Source organism: Pleurodeles waltl, chromosome 11 (genome assembly GCF_031143425.1).
Source record: "Pleurodeles waltl isolate 20211129_DDA chromosome 11, aPleWal1.hap1.20221129, whole genome shotgun sequence".
Classification (NCBI taxonomy): domain Eukaryota; kingdom Metazoa; phylum Chordata; class Amphibia; order Caudata; family Salamandridae; genus Pleurodeles; species Pleurodeles waltl.
This window is the reverse complement of record NC_090450.1, coordinates 727,967,408-727,991,030: the sequence shown is the minus strand read 5'-3', so window position 1 is coordinate 727,991,030 and position 23,623 is coordinate 727,967,408. Positions and strand designations below refer to the sequence as shown.

Here is a 23,623-nt window from a genome sequence, read left to right as displayed (position 1 = left end):
ACATTTGGTGAACTACAGCAAACCTGGACAGGCCTTTCATTCCTTTGGGCATTCCCCCAGTGGGCTGGAGTCCTCGGGGGATTTTGTTTAGTGCCGGGGGCCAGTCCTGGTGCATCTGTTACTTTCCCCAGCTATAGGAGGATAATTGCAGCAGGCTCAACAGTCTTAAAGAGGGAGAGTGAGGGGAAAGGCAGAGAGAAAGCGTTTGGGGGGAGGGAGAAGTGAGAGAAGAGAGAAGGTGAGAAACAGAGAATGGATGGATGGATGGATAGATGGATGGAGAGATTCTGCAAGGAGATGAAGGGGCAGAGCTGCTTTGAACACTTTTGCCAAGTCGTCGTTGGTTTCCCAGTGTGGCCTCGGATGACAGTTAAATCCAGGCCTCAGTACGAGCTACTGACATAAAACCAGTTGCCACCTCAATACTGGAAACTGTTTACCCTTTTCCACCTTTCTTTACCCCTCAACAAACACCTCAGCCGGATTTGGAGGGTGTTATTTAGCACAGTTTCTGTTTGCTTCACTCCACCATATGAGCCAGAGCCATACAGTGACTGTGCATCTGGTGTCAATGATGCACCAGTCTGTCCACCTTTTCCACCTCCTGGCATACAGCCAAATTGTAACTTGGCAGTGAGTGTCACTGCTGTACTGATTTTTCTGACCCCCTGCTCCTGGCCACTGGAACCGCTGCTGGACTCCACAGGAACCGAAAAAGACTGCACCACGGAGACAACCTCTCCTTGAAAAGAATTTCCATGGCTCCTGTCAGCACTTTGCAACATTTTCACAGCTGTGCATCCTCTGCGGTCAGCAAGACTCCAGCTGTACCAAATAATCAAGAAGGGATCTCTCTTGGAGTGAAGGAATCACCCCCCTGCATCTGCAGTCACCTAAGACAACAATGTCCGGCTGCTGACATCTGCTGTCTTCTGGACCTGCGAAGATTCTCCTACACAGGTGGTGGTTCTGAGGGATCCTCTGGGTCCTCTCTGCCTTCTCTCTGACTTGGGAAATGGTGAGCCCTTGCTTCTTCCTCCAGGATGGAAACCCTGTGTACCGTGACTGTTGCAGAAACCAAGGTGTGTTGACTCCTATTCCAAGGGATCTTCATGCTCCAAGTAGCCCCGGCCCCAGCACTTTACCTCTGCAAGGGCGGTCTCTTCTCTAGTGCTCCAGCGACATGGGACTCCTCTTCAGGTGTGCTGCCTGGGCCTCACTGCAACTTACTGTGCTTGCTGCCAGTGGGTTGTTTGTGGGGGCTTTGACTGCTTCTGATGGCTCACCTGTCTTCTTAGGGTCAGCTCGGACTCCCCTCCAAGGGACGAGTTTCCAGGACCTTGCTGGTCCTCTTTAGCCCTGCAAAACTTCTTCAGCTCCAACTTGAATTTGCTTGTGCTTGTTGGTGGATCTCCTGACCACTGACCCACCCATCTGCAATCCGGCGACCATCAAGAGACAGCTCCTAGGTGACTTCTGGGACTCCTCTGCAGCTCCTGGACTCCGCAGCTGGCCTTCATTCATCACCGCTAACCCCGATCTTCACCCACAGAAGAGTGGGCATTGCCTCCTGCCTCACCTGGACACTCCTGCTCAAGTGGACTCTGTCCCCTTCTTTTACAGGTCATCTTTGTCCATAATCCACCACTGGGTTCCACCGGCCTGGTCCTGTTCTTGCATTGTTCGAATAACAAGTCCCCATGTTAGCCTATGGGTCGACCAGGTAACTCAGATCTGCTCTCCTGGTCGCTGGGGTTCTTCTAGATACTCACCTCTTGGGGTTCCATACTCTCCCAGCCCTTGGCTAACTACTCCATATCCTCTGCTGGGGAATCCATTCTCGCATTCCACTATTTTAGTATATGGTTTAGCCCCCCCATAGGGCCCCTGGTATTTCTTGCTATTTCTAATGTTTTTATGCTATTTCTTTGTACTTACCTGTGTATATGTTTGGGTGTACACACCTCCAGAAAGGGGGCAACTGCCTATAGTATTCTAGTTCAGTGTTACCATAATAAAGCACCTTTATTTATTGCAACACTGTGGTTCCTTTCATGTGTGATAGGTTACTGTATCACTACTGAGGTATTGCAAGTGCTTCACACTCCATCCTAGATAAGTCTTGGCTGCTCACCACAGCCACCACTAGAGGGCCCTGGCTTCCTAGACACTGTAACACTTACTAATATTGGTTGCCTGGACCTGGTATAAGGTGGCAATACCACAGGTGTCCACCACACACCAGGCCAGCCTCCTACAAGGTGTCTGTGATTTTTGGGTGGAACACGTTTGACAAGTTGCAGCAGAGTTTTTGGGAGGTGGTGATGTTGATGGAGGCCACAGGTGTGGTAAAGTCTTTGGCGACTGAGAAGATCTCCTTTCAGCTGTTGGAGCTGCTGACAGAGCATTCATGTCAGAGAGACTGTTAGACATATAGGGGGTCATTCTGACCCCGGCGGTCCTTGACCGCCGGGGCCAGGGTCGGCGGGAGCACCGCCAACAGGCTGGCGGTGCCCCGCAGGGCATTCTGACCGTGGCGGTTTGGCCGCGGTCAGAAGAGGAAAACCGGCGGTCTCCCGCCAGTTTTCCGCTGCCCTGCTGAATCCTCCATGGGGATTCAGACACCCCATACCGCCATCCTGTTCCTGGCGGTTCGCCCGCCAGGAACAGGATGGCGGTATGGGGTGTCGTGGGGCCCCCGTAAGAGGGCCCCACAAAGTATTTCAGTGTCTGCTCAGCAGACACTGAAATACGCGACGGGTGCAACTGCACCCGTCGCACCTTCCCACTCCGCCGGCTCCATTCGGAGCCGGCTTCCTCGTGGGAAGGGGGTTTCCCGCTGGGCTGGCGGGCGCCCTTCTGGCGGTCGCCCGCCAGCCCAGCGGGAAACACAGAATACCCGCAGCGGTCTCCTGACCGCGGTGCGGTATTCTGGAGGGGGGAACTCTGGCGGGCGGCCTCCGCCGCCCGCCAGAGTTAGAATGACCCCCATAATATCAGAATGAGGAGGCCGACTAAAAATGCATGGTCAAATACATAAACTCTCAGATGGGACTAAGTAAATAAGACATCCCCTATCTAGCCCTAGGCACACCAAGCATTTCTGAAAACTGCTCTTTCATTTTCATAATAGGCGCAGAAATGAAAGAGAAACAATATACGGGTCTAGGCGAAAAAACTTAACTAGTTTGCAAAATGGTAGGTAGTTCCATTACTGATGCTCATAAAACAATTTTGGTTCACATTCTCCTAACTTTCCTGATGAAAGCCACAGACCTGTTAATGGTTTACAAGGAGTGTTATGGCCACCAGCGTAATACACAATAATAGGTATGGCCCACGATTTATTGTATGTCCCAGGAAGCAATCTTACTGTTTATCCTTAGACGTATCGCTAAAAAAGTGTGTCATAAAAGTGTGGACAGCTGCCTGCTTGTAAACGTCCTTGCACACTGCATTTCCAGATTCTGTGATGCAGACTGGAGATTAAGACTAACTGTGTCACGTGCAAATTACAGCTGCCTGACTAAATAACGACTGGCACATTTTCTGGGTAGTTGCAATTGCTTGTGCTATTGCTGCAAGCAAGGAGGTACCCTTAGTGTGCACGAGTTTATGTCGTTGAAGTATTTGAAACCTCAGGCCAGTGTAATGTCAGGTTACAAAAGCATGAGAAGCCTTGTTCAAACTCTATTTTTTTTCACCTCTTGCAGGTTGGTTCTTCCCTACGTGCAGTACCTGAGGGGTGAGGATGACAAGCTCATCCTTATTTCCAAACCAATGAAGCGGTGCAATGCGTCCAAGGAAAGCAAGAGTGAAGAAGCAGCAGAGAAAAGAATGAACCCTAAGCAGGGGGCTGACAATGCAGAGGTGAGAGAGTAGCTCAGGCACCCTCTGGCTCTTCCACAGCACCACATCTCACTGAGCTTCCTAAGAGTCCAGTGTGAATGTGATGGGCAATGCAAAAGCCAAGTTAACAGGATTCAAAAGTATGAAAAAAGAAAGAACCAACAAGTTGAATTCACCTCCCTTTTCTAGAAGTATATATTTATCAAGCAACCGCCCCTAAAATCTGTTGAGTAGTGGTTTGGCTCACTATGGCTGGGAAACTAAAGCGGGACCTGTTAATGTGGTCCAACATTTGGTGAACTACAGCAAACCTGGACAGTCCTTTCATTTCTTTGGGCATTCCCCCAGTGGGCTGGAGTCCTCGGGGGATTTTGTTTAGTGCCGGGGGCCAGTCCTGGTGCATCTGTTACTTTCCCCAGCTATTTGAGGATAATTGCAGCAGGCTCAACAGTCTTAAAGCGGGAGAGTGAGGGGAAAGGCAGAGAGAAAGCGTTTGGGGGGAGGGAGAAGTGAGAGAAGAGAGAAGGTGAGAGACAGAGAATGGATGGATGGATGGATGGATAGATGGATGGATGGAGAGATTCTGCAAGGAGATGAATGGGCAGAGCTGCTTTGAACACTTTTGCCAAGTCTTCGTTGGTTTCCCAGTGTGGCCTCGGATGACAGTTAAATCCAGGCCTCAGTACGAGCTACTATGACATAAAACCAGTTTTCCACCTCAATACGGGAAACTGTTTATCCTTTTCCACCTTTCTTTACCCCTCACCAAACACCTCAGCCGGATTCGGAGGGTGTTATGTAGCAGAGTTTCTGTTTGCTTCACTCCAACATATGAGCCAGAGTCATACAGTGACTGTGCATCTGGTGTCACTGATGCACCAGTCTGTCCACCTTTTCCACCTCCTGGCATACAGCCAAATTGTAACTTGGCAGTGAGTGTCACTGCTGTACTGATTTTTCTGACCCCCGTCCAAGTTCTGGCCTAGAGCCCTGTTGTGATTGAATGCTGGCTGTCACTGCTGTACTGATCTTCTTACCTCCGGCTGTACTGATCTGCTTATCTCCGCCAGCTCCTGACCTAGATCACTACAATGCCTGAGGGCTGAGTGTCATTGCCGTACGATGGGAGGTCCATGCACAGACACTACCACATGTAGTGTAAGAAGTGCTGATTGTTACGGCTCAAACCCAAACATCAGAGAATTGCCACTATTTCTCTGTTTGGAAGAGACTTTCCATTATGAAGCATTCTTTTTGTTAGGAGCCCAAGCATTCTCAGAATTATTCAAGCATTCGCAGAACCGTAGTACAAACTGCAAGCCACTGACACACCGACGCCAGTATAGGGAAATTGAATGCTAGCTCTCTGCCCAACTTGCCATGCCAATGCCAAAGAACCATACACTAACATCTCACCTCTGAGATGGGAATAAGTTTGTCCTTGCACACTCTGCATTCCCAGATACTTTTATGTAGGTTGGAGGGGTGGAAAAAGTGTAAGACTGACTGGATTGCAGCTAATTGATTCTTATTCTTTTGTGTTCCTTTTACTTTCAAAGCACAAGACCGAGGAGAGGATGCAGGAAGGGCAGCCTACTTCTATTCTGAGCAAAGAGGAGGCCAGTCAGCAGGTATGGTCTAAGAACGAATCAGATTTGTGCTGGTGCCAAAAGGAGATCCCCAATGTGAACTGCTGCAGCCTAACCCTACCCAGAGCCTACAAATCACTCTTCACCACTCTGCATGTCAATGAGAACCATAGTATCCTTTCCCCACTGGCCAAGAAGAAGCTTCTGTCTCAGACGAGCAAGGCTGAAACTCTACTCTACCATGGACAGCACAGCAGTCTTTGTTTAAAAGTGAAACAAGCTAAGCTGGACAATGGGGAGCTCACTTCCAGAATCCCTGATAAGGAAATCCAATATAAACCAGACATTTATCTGAGCCAAGAGGTAACAAGTTCAGGGTTAGAGCAAAGCTCCCAAGAGTCTGCTTCACCTCACTTTAACTCAGGTGTCCTTGAACGTCAAGAGAGAGGATCTACACACCTTCACAGAAAGGACAGCTGCATGCCACTTTTGTCGGGTTTTCATATGTACAAAAGTAAAGAGTTTAACTTAAGTGCCTGCCGTTCCATGCCTAGTTCTGATCACTCCTTTTTAACTTCCAAAAACTTCTCAGAACCCCCTCTGCAATGGAAAGAAGCATTTGCTAATGGACCAGAGATAGGAAAACAAGAGAAGGACCCTTCGAAGTCACGGACCTCCTGGAGAATGAACAAAGATACACCTTTTGAAAGTGACAAACGAGGGCCACCTGCATATATGCCCCCACTTTTTCATAAACAGACAGCTTTCTGGGTTCACCCTATGGCTTACTCGGCAGGGCTACAGACCGAGCAAGGAACACAATCATTGCTGCACACCAGCGCTAATCCCTTAACATGCCACAGTGCAGAGTCCGTGACAAAGGAAGAGCTTAATAAAAGCTCTGTTCAAGGAGAACCATTCAGGGTGGTCTCCCCATTTCAGCAGGAAGGGAATAAAAAAGTACACCAGAACGTGGGGATTTCTAAGGGCATACAACCGGCAATTTGCAGGCCAAAGCCAGTGAAGCCATGCATGAGCTATAGCGCTGCCATAAACTTGTCTCCACGGATGAACAATGGAGGAATAAAGCCAGGGTTTGGTGCAAACTTCCATCATTCTACAGAATCTCTGAAGAACCCATCTATTTCCCTGTCGTTGATTCACCCTCTACCTTTAAGTCCAGTAGTTCTTCCTGCCTTTCCAAGACACCTGTCACCCACATTCCTTTGCCACCCTGACCACTTCCTGCCACTACCATTAGCATCATCTCCTATGGACTACAGTAGCTCACTGCAGGACAGACGATGTCCTCTTTCAGTGTGGCATGTTCCATCCACATATGCTACACCACCTATGCCCTCACGCCATCTAAATACAAAGTTATAGCTCTTGGAAATAAAAACTCTTCAGTCCCGATGTTGATGCTGATGTCGCTAAAATACCTATCGGCCCATCTGCAAGAATTCCTGTGTGTAAGAACACTGAATGAAAGTGAAGTTCCTTTAAAGAGATAATCCCAGTTTTGAGATCTGAAACAAGATTTTGTCTCTGTATGTGCTACCCTTTTTCAAATAAAAACAAATTCTCTATTGTGTGTTGCATTTAGGGAGATGGAACATGGCAAGATTCCTTAGCCAACAGAATTATAAGCTCTTATTCTAGTAGATGCCATCAACATTACAGCACATCATCCTCTGTAGACTGAGATGTAGATTATCCCATACGTACTGGTTTACAGTAACATCCATCAAATACTTGAGGAGGTGATCATCTATAATCCAAAGAGGAGAGAATCTATGGGCTGTGTAGTGACAGAAGTCTCAGTCTGTCTTGGAAACACTGTCCTGCCTAGCAAGAGGCTCTGTTTCAGAATATGGAGTAGAACAGTTTTTCCTGCTGAACTATCAGAGCCAGACTATTTACTACTGCAGTATTGTTAATGGTTACTATTCTAAACTCAACATCTATGTGCTTTAAAGATATATTTATTGTCAAGGTACATATATATTATGTGCATAATCACTGTGTGTGTATGTGTGTGTATAGATGGAAAATGTCACTTACCCAGTGTGCATCTGTTTGAGGCATGTAGTGCTGCAGATTCACGTTATGTATTATTCCGCCATCTAGTGTTGGGCTCGGAGTGTTACAAGATGTTTTTCTTCGAAGAAGTCTTTTCAGAGTCACAGGATCAAGTGACTCCTCCTCTCGGTCATACTGCGCATGGGCATCGACTCCGTTGTTAGATTGTTTTCCCGCAAAAGGGTGTAGGAAGGAGTAATAGAGTGTAGTAATATAAATGTTGTATAGAAATAGTAAGTAAAAATAGATGTCCATGCAAATGTAAATGTATATACATATGTACAAATTATAAAAACTGCAACAACTACCAGCTTCCGGGGAGGAGGGAGGGTGCATGTGAATCTGCAGCACTACATGCCACAAACACAGGTACACTGGGTAAGTGGCATTTTCCGTTCGATGGTGTGTGAGCTGCAGATACATATGCTATGCATACACTAGAAAGTAGTTACTCTCCCCAAAAAATGTGGTGGCTAGCTTGTAGGAGTTGGAGTTGTTTGAAATAATGTTCTTAAGACAGTTTGACCTACATTGGCCTGTTGTTTTGAATATACATCTACACAATAATGCTTTGTAAATGTATGTGGTGTAGACCATGTGGCAGCTTTACATATGTCTGCCATTGGTATGTTTCCTAAAAATGCCATAGATGCACCTTTTTTCCTACTGGAATGAGCTTTAGGTGTGATTAACAGTTGTCTTTTTGCCTTAATGTAACATGTTTATAATACATTTAACAATCTATCTTGCTAATCCTTGTTTAGAGATAGGATTCCCTTTATGTGGTTGTTGAAAAGCAACGAAAAGCTGCTTTGTTTTTCTGAATTCTTTTGTTCTATCCACACAGTACATAAGAGGTCTTTTAAGGTCAAGAGCGTGAAGGGCTCTTTCTGTAACTGAATCTGGCTGTGGGAAGAAGACTGGCAATTCCACTGTTTGGTTTATGTGAAAAGGTGATACCACCTTTGGCAGAAATTTTGGATCGGTTCTAAGTACAACTTTATGTTTGTGTACTTGGAAAAAAGGTTCTTCAAGAGTGAATGCTTTTATTTCACTAACTCTTTGTAATGAAGTAATAACTACTAGAAAAGCAACTTTCCAGGTTAAGAATTGAATCACACATGAATGCATGGATTCAAAAGGTGGGCCCATTAATCTGGAGAGTACAATATTGAGATTCCAAGTAGGAACAGGTGGTGTTCTGGGTGGAATAATATGTTTTAGTCCTTCCATGAAGGCTTTAATAACTGGGACTCTAAAGAGTGAGGTATCTTGTACATATGCTGATATGGCAGTAAGATTAATTTGAATAGATGAGAAGGATAAGTTACTTACCTGTAAATCCTAGTTCTCTTCCAGGGGATCCTCATCAAAGTCATAAACATTGAATATTCCCGCCCTTGTGCGGGGACCCCGGAGCATATATAAAATACACACATATTATACATGTGTAAAACAGCAATGCAGGCTATAATGTTAAAAACAGGCTAAAATGCTTTATTTCTATGAAGTTTAAAAAAAAAAAAAAAATTTATATTATAAAATTACAATAGAGAATAAATATCTACGCAAGCCCCCAAAACTGGGTTTAGGGAAGCAAGCAGCAGTAAACTCTAGAGAAAAAGAGAAAAAACTGCATTGAAAAACAATGGAGCATTCTTAGCCAATAGGCTGCATGCAGGTTAACACAGGAGAACCATAAAAACTTTGGCACCGTGCCTTTAAGACCCTGAGCACCTCCAGTATCCCACCATGCCTCAGGGGTGAAGGAAAGGTGACAGTTGGTTCACAGTTAGGTCAGTTCTTTTTACGGTGACAATCTGTGTAACTGATTCAAAATACAGTCTGTCCTGCACTTCTAGGAGACGTGCGTCCGGGGAGGAGGGTGGGTTGTTTATGACTTTGATGAGGATACCCCTGGAAGAGAACTAGGATTTATAGGTAAGTAACTTATCCTTCTCTTCCAGGGGATCCTCATCAATAGTCATAAACATTGAATAGACTAGCAAGCCCATCCCTAAACCCTGCGGACTGTCCGATAGAAGTGCAGGAATAGATACGTATTATGCAAATACATTTCTCAGAGAGGCCTGCCCCACTTGGGCATCCGCTCTTGCATCTGAGTCTAAACAGTAATGTCTAGTAAACGTATGCACAGACTTCCATGTAGCAGCCTTACAAATCTCAGATATTGGAACATTGTTAAGGAGGGCAGCAGTAGCCGCTTTTCCCCTTGTGGAATGCGCTTTAGGCCTCGCTAGTAATTGTTTATTAGCTAGCTGGTAAGTAGTAACAATACAAGAAACTATCCATCTTGATATCGTTCGTTTAGATGCTGCCTCTCCTGTCCTCAAATGACCATAATTTACAAACAAGCGGTTAGAGTGTCTAATCGATTTTGTCTTATCCAGATAAAATTTCAGCACTCTTTTCAAGTCTAAGGAGTGCAATGCTATCCCTGCCGGAGTCTCCGGATTGGGAAAGAAAGTCGGTAAAGATATAGTCTGATTGATATGGAACTCTGACACCACCTTCGGAAGGAAAGATGGGTGAGTTCGCAGAACCACTCTATTGTCATGAAAAACCGTGTACGGTTCTTTGGAAGACAAAGCCTGGATTTCGCTGACCCTCCTCGCTGAAGTAATGGCCACTAGAAAAGCCGTCCTCTACGTAAGGAGTTGTAAAGAGGCCTTATGTATAGGTTCAAAAGGAGGCCCATAAGTTTTGTCAATACTATGTTCAGTTCCCATGGAGGAGAAGGTCTCCGAAGGGGAGGAAAAACTTTTTTCAAACCTTCTAAGAAATCCTTGACTACAGGTTTCGTAAAGAAGGATTCCTGAGAAGGTGACTTGCGATAGGCTGTAATAGCAGACAAATGTACCTTAATAGATGATACCTGCAGACCGGACTTTGCTAGATGAAGCAAATAGGACAGTATGACATCCTCCTGAGCCCATATGGGATTATGACCCTGTTGACAGCACCATATGTAGAATCTCTTCCACTTAAAAGCGTAAGAACGCCGCGTGGAAGGCCTTTTGGACTCTTTCAAGATGTTCATGCACTCCTGTGAGAGCCCTAGGTGCCCATACTGCAGGAATTCAGGAGCCATGCTGTTAAGCTCAGAGAGGGTAGGTTGGGATGTAGAATTCTGCCCTCCATTCTGCTCAGAAGATCCGGTCTGCACGGCAGCCTCCTGTGAGGTTTTTCCGACAGGTTGAGGAGATCTGTGAACCAGAATTGACGGGGCCATTGTGGCGCTATGAGAATCATTCTGGTTCTGGATCTGTAAAGTTTGTTGATCACTGCCGGTATGAGGGGAATCGGCGGAAAAGCGTAGAGAAATATCCCTGACCAGTCGATCAACAGGGCATTCCCTCGAGATCCCGGACGGTAGAACCTGGATGCGAAGTCTGGGCATTTCTTGTTTACTTCGTCTGCGAAGAGATCCAGTTGAGGCCGACCCCATTGCGCGAAGATGTATTCTGCGACTTCGCCGTGTAGGACCCAATCGTGAGCGTCCTCTAGGTGTCTGCTCAGAAAATCTGCTTCCACGTTTTGCTGACCTGGCAGGTGGACCGCTGTAAGTGACATTCCTCTGGCCAGGAGCCAATGCCATATCGCTTGGGACTCTCGAGATAGGGGTAGGGATCTCGTTCCCCCCTCTTTGTTCAAATAATACATCGTGGTTGTATGGTCCGTTTGTATTAGGAGAGTTTCCCCCTGAATTAGTGGTATGAAAGACTTGAGAGCCAGATGGACCGCTCTGAGTTCTAGCAGATTGATGTGGTACTGCTTTTCCTTGTCTGACCACAGGCCCTGAGCTTGAAAGGGACCCAGATGAGCCCCCCATCCCTGAAGAGACGCATCCGTTACTAGGGTGTCGGATGGAAGTACCTGGTGAAACGGAGCACCCACTGACAGGTGAGGTCTGTGCATCCACCATCTCAATGATTGAAGTGCTACCGCCGGTAGTCGCACTCTGTCCTCCCAGCGACCTGTCCTTTGGCTCCAGTTGCTCTCCAATGCCTCTTGGAGGGGCCTCATGTGGAGTCTGGCATTTGGGACAATAAAAATGCATGATGCCATGGAGCCCAGCAGCGATGTCACCTGACGTGCCGTAGGTGTGTTGGCTCTCAACAGGTCCTGACACTTCCTGTCTATTGAGGATAGTCGTTCCTCCGAAGGATACACTCTTTGGAGCTCTGTGTTTATGATAGCTCCCAGGTAGTGAAGGTTCTGTGTTGGACTCAAGGTTGACTTTTGGTAATTGACCTGAAGACCTAGAGACTCGCAAACTCCGAGCACAATGTCCCGATGGCATCTCGCCTGTTCTGGAGAAGAAGCCTTCAGTAACCAGTCGTCCAGGTATGGATGTATGAATATCTTTTGTTTTCGAAGATGCGCCGCCACCACTGCCATACATTTCGAGAAGACGCGTGGGGCAGATTTCAGGCCAAATGGTAGAACTCTGAACTGGTAATGCTGTAACGCTACTTGGAAGCGCAGGAATTTTCGATGTTTGGGAGCTATTGGGATGTGAAAATACGCATCCTGTAGGTCGATGGAGCACATCCAGTCTCCCTGATGTAGCTGAGGGAAAATCTGGTGAAGTGCCAGCATCCTGAACTTCTGTTTCCTTATATATTTGTTCAGCAGCCGTAGGTCCAGAATTGGCCTGAAAACACCATCTCGACCCTTCTTCGCCACCAGAAAGTAACAGGAGTAAACCCCCTTTCCTCTGTGCGCAGGTGGAACCTTTTCTATGGCATTCTTTTGTAGGAGGGCGAGAGCCTCTTTGCGCAGCAGGCTGAGATGAGATGGATTGCCTTTGGTTGGCGGCAAGTGTGGTGGAGGCTGTTTGAAAAGAAGAGAGTAGCCATGTTCGACAATATTGAGCACCCATTTGTCTCTTGTGATAGAGTGCCACTCGTGAAGATAAGCTGTAATACTTCCCCCCACCGGAGTGGTGTACAGTGTCGAGGGAAGCAAGATCTCATTGTTTGGTGGGTGCTTTCGGAGTGGACTGCTGAGGTCTACTTGACCCTCGCTCCCTTGTGTTCCTTCGCTGAAAAAAAGAGGGCGTCCCTGTCGTTGCTGTGACCTTTGGGACCAGTGAGGGGTTTGAACCCTCTGCTGGAAAGGGCGCCTGTCATAAGGCCTGTACCTCTGCCTGAAATCTTTCTTTCTTTCCAGGCCCACTGCCCTCATGGTATCCACCTCGGTCTTCATGCGGGCTGTAGGAAGTTGGCTCTGTATGTGCTATTTCAAAGTAAGGAATAGCATGCACAGAGTCCAAGGGTTCCCCTTAGAGGTAAGATAGTGGCAAAAAGAGATAATACTAATGCTCTATTTTGTGGTAGTGTGGTCGAGCAGTAGGCTTATCCAAGGAGTAGTGTTAAGCATTTGTTGTACATACACATAGACAATAAATGAGGTACACACACTCAGAGACAAATCCAGCCAATAGGTTTTTATATAGAAAAATATCTTTTCTTAGTTTATTTTAAGAACCACAGGTTCAAATTCTACATGTAATATCTCATTCGAAAGGTATTGCAGGTAAGTACTTTAGGAACTTCAAATCATCAAAATTGCATGTATACTTTTCAAGTTATTCACAAATAGCTGTTTTAAAAGTGGACACTTAGTGCAATTTTCACAGTTCCTAGGGGAGGTAAGTATTTGTTAGGTTAACCAGGTAAGTAAGACACTTACAGGGCTCAGTTCTTGGTCCAAGGTAGCCCACCGTTGGGGGTTCAGAGCAACCCCAAAGTCACCACACCAGCAGCTCAGGGCCGGTCAGGTGCAGAGTTCAAAGTGGTGCCCAAAACACATAGGCTAGAATGGAGAGAAGGGGGTGCCCTGGTTCCGGTCTGCTTGCAGGTAAGTACCCGCGTCTTCGGAGGGCAGACCAGGGGGGTTTTGTAGGGCACCGGGGGGGACACAAGTCCACACAGAAATTTCACCCTCAGCGGCGCGGGGGCGGCCGGGTGCAGTGTAGAAACAAGCGTCGGGTTTGTAATGTTAGTCTATGAGAGATCTCGGGATCTCTTCAGCGCTGCAGGCAGGCAAGGGGGGGGTTCCTCGGGGAAACCTCCACTTGGGCAAGGGAGAGGGACTCCTGGGGGTCACTTCTCCAGTGAAAGTCCGGTCCTTCAGGTCCTGGGGGCTGCGGGTGCAGGGTCTCTCCCAGGTGTCGGGACTTAGGATTCAAAGAGTCGCGGTCAGGGGAAGCCTCGGGATTCCCTCTGCAGGCGGCGCTGTGGGGGCTCAGGGGGGACAGGTTTTTGTACTCACAGTCTCAGAGTAGTCCTGGGGTCCCTCCTGAGGTGTCGGATCGCCACCAGTCGAGTCGGGGTCGCCGGGTGCAGTGTTGCAAGTCTCACGCTTCTTGCGGGGAGCTTGCAGGGTTCTTTAAAGCTGCTGGAAACAAAGTTGCAGCTTTTCTTGGAGCAGGTCCGCTGTCCTCGGGAGTTTCTTGTCTTTTCGAAGCCGGGGCAGTCCTCAGAGGATGTCGAGGTCGCTGGTCCCTTTGGAAGGCGTCGCTGGAGCAGGATCTTTGGAAGGCAGGAGACAGGCCGGTGAGTTTCTGGAGCCAAGGCAGTTGTCGTCTTCTGGTCTTCCTCTGCAGGGGTTTTCAGCTAGGCAGTCCTTCTTCTTGTAGTTGCAGGAATCTAATTTTCTAGGGTTCAGGGTAGCCCTTAAATACTAAATTTAAGGGCGTGTTTAGGTCTGGGGGGTTAGTAGCCAATGGCTACTAGCCCTGAGGGTGGGTACACCCTCTTTGTGCCTCCTCCCAAGGGGAGGGGGTCACAATCCTAACCCTATTGGGGGAATCCTCCATCTGCAAGATGGAGGATTTCTAAAAGTCAGAGTCACCTCAGCTCAGGACACCTTAGGGGCTGTCCTGACTGGCCAGTGACTCCTCCTTGTTTTTCTCATTATTTTCTCCGGCCTTGCCGCCAAAAGTGGGGCCTGGCCAGAGGGGGCGGGCAACTCCACTAGCTGGAGTGTCCTGCTGGGTTGGCACAAAGGAGGTGAGCCTTTGAGGCTCACCGCCAGGTGTGACAATTCCTGCCTGGGGGAGGTGTTAGCATCTCCACCCAGTGCAGGCTTTGTTACTGGCCTCAGAGTGACACAGGCACTCTCCCCATGGGGCCAGCAACATGTCTCGGTTTGTGGCAGGCTGCTAAAACTAGTCAGCCTACACAGATAGTCGGTTAAGTTTCAGGGGGCACCTCTAAGGTGCCCTCTGGGGTGTATTTTACAATAAAATGTACACTGGCATCAGTGTGCATTTATTGTGCTGAGAAGTTTGATACCAAACTTCCCAGTTTTCAGTGTAGCCATTATGGTGCTGTGGAGTTCGTGTTTGACAGGCTCCCAGACCATATACTCTTATGGCTACCCTGCACTTACAATGTCTAAGGTTTTGTTTAGACACTGTAGGGGTACCATGCTCATGCACTGGTACCCTCACCTATGGTATAGTGCACCCTGCCTTAGGGCTGTAAGGCCTGCTAGAGGGGTGTCTTACCTATACTGCATAGGCAGTGAGAGGCTGGCATGGCACCCTGAGGGGAGTGCCATGTCGACTTACTCATTTTGTTCTCACTAGCACCCACAGGCTTGTAAGCAGTGTGTCTGTGCTGAGTGAGGGGTCTCTAGGGTGGCATAAGACATGCTGCAGCCCTTAGAGACCTTCCTTGGCATCAGGGCCCTTGGTACTAGAAGTACCAGTTACAAGGGACTTATCTGAATGCCAGGGTGTGCCAATTGTGGATACAATGGTACATTTTAGGTGAAGGAACACTGGTGCTGGGGCCTGGTTAGCAGGGTCCCAGCACTCTTCTCAGTCAAGTCAGCATCAGTATCAGGCAAAAAGTGGGGGGTAACTGCAACAGGGAGCCATTTCTTTACACGGGCCATTTCTTCGTCTGCATGGGCACCAAATAGAGAGTTCCCGGCGAATGGAAGATTCAGGATGCGTTGTTGTGCTTCCTGCTTTAAACCAGTGAGCCTCAGCCAGGAAGACCTCCTTGCACAGATTCCATGCACGTACCCATGTGCAGCTAAATCCGCCCCATCTGCTGCCGCGCTGATAACCTGGTTGGATACCAGGCATCCTTCTTGCAGGATCTCTTGGAAATCTTGTCTGTCCTCTCTGGGCAGTTTCTCTGTGAATCTATTGAGAGAGTCCCACAGAGAACAATCATACCTACCCAGGAGTGCAGAAGCACTGGAGACTTTCATTGCCGAAGCCGCCGTCCCGCATATCTTTCTCCCCAGAGAGTCTAGATGCCTGCTCTCTTTATCCGGGGGAACCGGGGATGATGATGCCACCGAGTGGGTCTTTCGGGCTGCGGCTAATATTACCGAGTCCGGTGGCGGATCCTTCCTTAGGAACAGAGGGTCCTGTTCGGGAGCCTTGTATTTTTTGAGAATCCTAGCCGGGGCAGATTTGAGCGAGGCTGGGGCCAGAAAAGTGTCCATGGTTGGCTGCAACAAACCAGGCACTAGAGGCAGCAGCTGTTTTGATGCTGATCTCTGTTGTAGAGTCTCAAAGATGACTGATGAGGAGGTAGATGGCTCTGGAACTTCTATGTTTAGTTTCTGCGCTCCTCTCAGCAGCACCTCGTTAAACGTGGTAATGTCATCCACCGGTGAGACCCTAGCAGGTGGTGAATCTGTTAGGGTGGGTGAATAACGCCCGACAGATGATCCTGAAGACGACCAAGAGGGTGATCTTCTTCGTGAACGAGACCTGGATCGTCGTTGAGAACGAGACCTGCTGCGAGACGCTGTAGCAGAGCGCCCAGGTCTCGCGGCCGGTTGACGAGGAGCAGAACGAGCCCATCCTGCCCTTGCTGTCGGTGATGGCGTTCTTGGTAGGGAGGCAGTAGGCGAGTACATTCGTGAATATTGCGAATCTGGAGAGGCCGCTGGTCTGTTAAGGCTCTCCAGCCATCTTGGAGATAGATTGATGGGCGAGACATGCCCAGATGATGCCGCTCTTGACCGAGAAGAGTCGCTCGGTATGGAGACCACTGGAGATGGTGCGGCCTTGTCTGGCGTGGGGCGATGTTCTACTCCCTGCGGGACAGGTAAAACCTGTGTCGACGTCGATGGCTGAGTCGACGTCGAAGGGTGCCCCACCGGTTGTTCATGCCTCGACGTTGAGTGTTTCGCCGTTGAGTGTCTCGACGTAGAGTGTCTCGACGTCGAACAGCGATCTTTGGACCTCGACCTGCTCGCCGTCGTGTGCCTCGACGTGGAGCGGTGGGAAGCCGACGGCGGATGTCTCTCATGCCGTCGTGGCGATTTCGACGTCGTGTCTCTTGACGTCGGGGGGCGCACAGCCTTTGGCGGCGGCCGGGCACGCCGGCGATGGCTCGACGTCGATCGGCGGGCTGCCGTCGACGGAGACCTGCCCCTGCGATGGTGTTCCCTCGACGCCGACTCCTTCGACGTCGGGCATGTCGACGGCGATCTATGCCGGTGAGACGGTGGTAGCGACGACGTCGACGGGGAACAAACAGGTACTTTCCTACCTGCTGACGTCGACCTAGCCATTCTCTCCTGAGAATGGCCTGCTGGTTGTCTGGGAAGTGAAGAGGACGATGTTTTCTGCCTCTCCTGAAGCCCATGCAGCCTGATCTTTTCTCTGTCTTTCAGAGTCCTCTTTGACATATTCTTGCAGTGCTTACAAGTGTCAGGGCAGTGACTCTGAGGCAGGCACACTATACACAGATAGTGTGGGTCTGACTGGGCCTTCTTCTTCCCACAAGCAGGGCATTTGACAAAAAGTGAAGGCATTTTTCTGTCAGGAAAAAACTGCCAAGCTCAGACAAAGATGTTATTTGTCGAATGAAAAAGGAAAAAACGCTTTTTTAAAGGATTTTTCTGAGAAAAACTCAGAAAAACTGAGAGCTCAATGCTCCAGGATCCTCTCAGAAGAAGCCGGAAAAAAGAACTGACCTAACTGTGAACCAACTGTCACCTTTCCTTCACCCCTGAGGCATGGTGGGATACTGGAGGTGCTCAGGGTCTTAAAGGCACGGTGCCAACGTTTTTATGGTTCTCCTGTGTTAACCTGCATGCAGCCTATTGGCTAAGAATGCTCCATTGTTTTTCAATGCAGTTTTTTCTCTTTTTCTCTAGAGTTTACTGCTGCTTGCTTCCCTAAACCCAGTTTTGGGGGCTTGCGTAGATATTTATTCTCTATTGTAATTTTATAATATAAAAAAAAAAAAAACTTCATAGAAATAAAGCATTTTAGCCTGTTTTTAACATTATAGCCTGCATTGCTGTTTTACACATGTATAATATGTGTGTATTTTATATATGCTCCGGGGTCCCCGCACAAGGGCGGTAATATTCAATGTTTATGACTTTGATGAGGATCCCCTGGAAGAGAAATCTAAATTTGGTTTCTGTAAATGAAGTAGGTACCATACAATATCTAGTACTGACGCTGTAAGTAGGCCAGTATTTTTAGATTGACAGTAATAAACAATTCTTTTCCATTTGTTAGCATAGCATTGCCTAGTTGTAGGCTTGCATGCTTGTTTGAGAACTTCCATGCATTGTAATGCAAGTTGTAAATATCCAAATTCTATGACTTCAGGAGCCAAATTGCTAAGTTGAGAGCACTGGATTTGGATGTCTGATTTGTCCTTTGTTTTGTGTTAACAAATCCGGTCTGTTTGGAAGTTTGGAGTGAGGTACTACTAACAGGTCTAGGAGTGTTGTGTACCAATGTTGTCATGCCCACGTTGGGGCTATGAGTATCATGGTGAGAGAAGTCTGACGCAGTTTGTTGACCAGAAATGGAAGTAGTGGGAGAGGGGTAAAAGCATAAGCAAATATCCCTGACCAGTTGATCAACAGAGCATTGCCCTTGGACAGAGGGTGTGGGTGCCTTGATGCAAAGTTTTGGCATTTTGCGTTTTCGCTTGTTGCGAATAGGTCTATTTCTGGTGTCCCCCACTTTTGAAAGTACTGATGAAGTACTTGAGAGTGAACTTCCCATTCTTGTTCCTGTTGGTGTGTTCTGCTTAGGAGATCCGCTAGCTGATTGTGGATTCCTGGGATGTATTCTGCTAGTAGTTGAATTTGATTGTGAATTGCCCATTTCCATATTTGTAAGAAGTTGGCTCTGTATATACTATCTCAAAGTGAGAGATAGTGTGCACAGAGCCCAAGGGGTTCCCTTAGAGGTTGATAGTGGCAAAATTAGATAATTCTAATGCTGTATTTTGTGTTAGTGTGATCGAGCAGTAGGCTTATCAGAGGGTAGTGTTAACCATTTGTTGTACACACACAGGCAATAAATGAGGAACACACACTCAAAGACTTAACTTCAGGCCAATAGTTTTTATATAGAAAAATATATTTTCTTAATTTATTTTAGAACCACAAGATTCAAGATTTGAAGTAAATACATAAAATGCAGGGTACTCCACATAGGTAAGTAAGGAACTTTGAATTAGAGCAGTAACATACACAGTATTAGTTAAAATGGCAATAAGCTATTTTAAAAGTGAACAAGCAAAAAAAATCAACAGTTCCTGGGTGAGGTAAGTATTGGTTAGTTTCTCAGGTAAGTAAAGCACTTACAAGTTCAGTTTCCTGGGCATAGGCAGCCCACCGTTGGGGTTCAAGGCAACCCCAAAGTCACCGCACCAGCAACACAGGGCCGGTCGGGTGCAGAGGTCAAAGTAGGGCACAAAACACATAGGTGCCTATGGAGAACAGTGTTGCTCCGGTTCCAGTCTGCCAACAGGTAAGTACCTGCGTCTTCGGAGGGCAGACCAGGGGGGGTTTGTAGAGCACTGGGGGGGACACAAACAGGCACACAAAACACACCCTCAGCAGCATAGGGGCGGCCAGGTGCAGTGTGCTTAGCAGGCATCGGGTTTTCAATAGAAGTCAATGGAGGGACCCAGGGGTCACTCTAGTGGTGCAGGCAGGGCACGGGGGCTTCTCGGGCCAGCCACCGACTGGGCTAGGCAGAGGGTCGCCTGATGGTCACTCCTGCACTGGAGTTCGGTACCTTTTGGTCCTGGGGGCTGCGGGTGCAGTGCTTGGTCCAGGCGTCGGGTTTTTGTTCCAGGCAGTCGCGGTCAGGGGGAGCCCCTGGATCCTCTCTGCATGCATCGCTGTGGGGGTCGTCTCAGGTTACTCACGTAGTTGCAGTGGCCTGGGAGTCCTCCCTGCTGTGTTAGTTCACTGGAGCTCGAGCCGAGGTCGTCGGGTGCAGAGTGTGAAGTCTCACGCTTCTGGCTGGAAGAATGAGTTCTTTAGAAGTTTTTTAAAAGTTGCAAAGTTGTTGCTGTTTTTGAACAGTGCCGTTGTTCTCGGGAGTTTCTTGGTCCTTCAGGTTCAGGGCAGTCCTCTGAGTCCTCAGAGGTTGCTGGTCCCTCTCGAATGCATTGCTGTGCAGGTTCTTTGAGTCTGGAGACAGGCCGGTCGGGCTGGGGCCAAGTCAGTTGTCGTCTCCGTCGTCTCTGCAGGGCTTTCAGGTTAGCAGTCCTTCTTCTTTGGGTAGGTTGCAGGAATCTGATTTCCTCGGTTCTGGGTCGCCCCTAAATACTAAATTTAGGGGTGTGTTTAGGTCAGGAGGGCAGTAGCCAATGGCTACTGTCCTGGAGGGTGGCTACACACTCTTTGTGCCTCTTCCCTGAAGGGAGGGGGGCATATCCCTAATCCTATTGGGGAATCCTCCAATCTCAAGATGGAGGATTTCTAAAGGCAGGGTTCACCTCAGCTCAGGTCACCTTAGGGGCAGTCCTGACTGGTGGGTGACTCCTCTTTGTTTTTCTCATTATCTCCTCCAGCCTTGCTGCCAAAAGCGGGGGCAGTGGCTGGAGGGGTGGCTTCTCCATTAGCTGGGATGCCCTGGGGGGCTGTAAGAAAAGGCATGAGCCTTTGAGGCTCACCGCCAGGTGTTACAGTTCCTGCAGGGGGAGGTGAGAAGCACCCCACCCAGTACAGGCTTTGTTCCTGGCCACAGAGTGACAAAGGCACTCTCCTCATGTGGCCAGAAACTCATCTGGTTGTGACAGGCTAGCAGAAACTGGTCAGCCTAGCACTAGGAGTCGGACTGGTATTCAGGGGGCATCTCTAAGATGCCCTCTGGGTGCACTTTACAATAAATCCCACACTGGCATCAGTGTACATTTAGTGTGCTGAGAAGTTTGATACCAAACTTCCCGGATTTCAGTGTAGCCATTATGGAACTGTGGAGTTTGTGTTTGACAAACTCCCAGACCATATACTCTTTATGGCTACCCTGCACTTACAATGTCTAAGCTTTTCTTAGACACTGTAGGGGCATAGTGCTCATGCACATATGCCCTCACCTGTGGTATAGTGCACCCTGCCTTAGGGCTGTAAGGTCTGCTAGAGGGGTGACTTACCTATGCCACTGGCAGTGTAATGTGGGCATGGCACTCTGAAGGGAGTGCCATGTCGACTTAGTCATTTTCTCCCCACCAGCATACACAAGCTGTGAGGCAGTGCGCATGTGCTGAGCGAGGGGTCCTCAGGGTGGCATAAGACATGCTGCAGCCCTTAGAGACCTTCCCTGGCATCAGGGCCCTTGGTACCAGGGGTACCATTTACAAGGGACTTATCTGTGTGCCATGGTTGTGCCAATTGTGGTAACAAAGGTACAGTTTAGGGAAAGAACACTTGTGCTGGGACCTGGTTAACTGGCATCAACAAAAGGCAAAACATCAGGGGGTAACCATGCCAAGGAGGCATTTCCTTACAATATTGTTTGGGCTAGAAGGGATAGTTGAGATGAATGTGTCCTGCCTTGTTTCTTTAGGTAATAGAGGGTCGTCATAGTGTCTGTTTTTATCAAGACAGTTTTATGTTTGAGAAGGGGCTGAAACGCTTTTAGGGCAAGGAACACAGCTAATAATTCTAAATGGTTTATGTGATATTTTAGCTGTTGTGAATCCCATTCCCCTTGAATGGTAAGGTTGTTGAGATGAGCACCCCAACCTGTCATTGATTCATCCGTTGTTATTGTGGTCTGAGGCACAGGGTCTTAAAATGACTGCCCCTTCATTAAATTGCTGAGATTCCACCATTGAAGGGACTTGTGCGTTTGGCGGTCTAACAACACTAGATCTTGCAATTGACCCTGTGCTTGAGACCATTGCTGTGAGAGGCACTGTTGTAATGTCCTCATGTTTAGTCTTGCATGCGCTACTATTGCTATGCAGGATGCCATCATTCCTAATAGTTTCATGATAAATCTTACAGTGTATTGTTGATATGGCTGCATTTGTGGTCTGAGATTTTGAAAATCTTGTACCCTTTCTATATTTGGATAAGCTAAGGCTTTTTGCGTATTGAGAATAGCACCTAGGTAAGGTTGCACCTGTGCTGGTTGAAGATGGGATTTTTGGTAGTTGAGAGTGAACCCTAGTGTATGTAGGGTCTCTAGTGTGTATTGAGTGTGTTTTTGACATTGTATAAAATTGTTTGATTTTATTAGCCAATCGTCTACATATGGAAAGACATGAATGTGTTGCCTTCTTAGGTAGGCTGCTACTACCGCTAGATATTTTGTGAATACCCTTGGAGCTGTTGTTATGCCGAATGGTAGAACTTTGAATTGATAATGTTTTCCTGCTATCACAAACCTTAGGTATTTTCTGTGAGCTGGATGAATGGGTATATGGAAATACGCATCTTTGAGGTCTAATGCAGTCATGTAATCTTGTTTTTGTAATAGTGGAATGAAGTTCTGCAGAATTACCATGTGAAAGTGTTCTGACAGGATATATAGATTTAGGGATCTGAGGTCTAGGATGGGCCCGAGAGTGCCATCCTTTTTGGGAATGAGGAAGTATACTCCTATTCCTTGTTGAGGATGTGGGACCAATTCTATTGCCTGTTTTAGTAGTAGCGATTGTACTTCTTGCTGTAATAGAACATTGTGTTCTGGGGACAGCTTGTGATAACGTGGAGGAATGTTTGGAGGGGTAGAAATCCATTCTAGGCAATAACCATTGCGGATATTGATAATACCCATTGGTCTGTGGTGATATTTTGTAAATGGGAGTGGAATTGCTGCAGTCTGCAGCTCACAGGAGATTTGTAGGGTTAAGGGATGGTAAATAAGTCACTGTTTAGGTGGGGTAGTGGCTTGTTTTGAAGTTTGGAACTTGCCTCTGGTTCTAAAGTATTGGCCTCTATAAGACCCTCAAAACCCCCTCTCTGGTACTGCTGTTGCTGTTGCCCTTGTGTTGCCTGGGAGGTAGGAACCTCTGTGGATTGCAGCTTAAATCCTCCTCTGAATTGTTGTCTGCGAAAGGAGCCTCTACAGGGTGTTGTGTATAAGGCTCCCATTGCTATGGCAGCGTCTGAGTCTTTTCTCAGTTTTTCTATGGCTGTGTCAACTTCGGGGACAAACAGGTGCTTTGTATTAAAAGGCATATTGAGCACTGCCTGCTGAATTTCTGGTTTAAAGCTAGAGGAACGTAGCCATGCGGTCTACCTATAGTGATGGCAGTGTTCTCGCTTCTAGCTTCTGTATCTGCAGCATCAAGGGCAGACTGTATTTGATAGTTGCTTATGGCCTGACCCTCTTCCACAATCTGTTGTGTCCTTTTTTGGTGTTCCTTTGGGAGGTGTTGTAGGAATTCCTGCATCTCATCCCACTGGGCTTTATCGTACCTTGCTACCAAGGCTTGTGAGTTTGCAATTCGCCATTGGTTGACAGCCTGTGTCGCTACCCTCTTGACAGCAGCATCAAATGTTCTACTCTCCTTATTGGGGGGAGGAGCATCCCCTGACGACCTGCTATTAGCCCTCTTTCTAGCCGCACTTACTACCACTGAGTCTGGAGGAACTTGGTGGGTAATATAATCAGGGTCTGTAGGAACAGGTTTATATTTTTCATCAATGTGTGGTGTTACTACCCTAGCTTTGACTGGCCCACTGAATATTTGATCTGCATGTTTAATCATGCCAGGTAGCGTAGGAAAGCATTGATATTTTGAGTGCATGGAGGATAGTGTGTTAAAGAGAAAATCCTCTATTAGGGATTCAGTGTGCATAAGCACCCTATAGTAATCTGC

At 47.7% G+C, this 23,623-nt stretch overlaps 1 protein-coding gene across 1 annotated transcript; it reads left to right on the top strand.

The window, feature by feature from the left end:
- Positions 1–1,700: 1,700 nt before the first annotated feature.
- ARID5A (AT-rich interaction domain 5A) lies at positions 1,701–22,317 on the top strand. Its single transcript, XM_069212681.1, has 4 exons — positions 1,701–1,723; positions 3,714–3,870; positions 5,409–6,620; positions 22,276–22,317. Exons 1-4 carry the CDS (start codon positions 1,701–1,703, stop codon positions 22,315–22,317), a joined length of 1,434 nt encoding a protein of 477 aa, XP_069068782.1.
- The last annotated feature ends 1,306 nt before the right edge of the window (positions 22,318–23,623 follow it).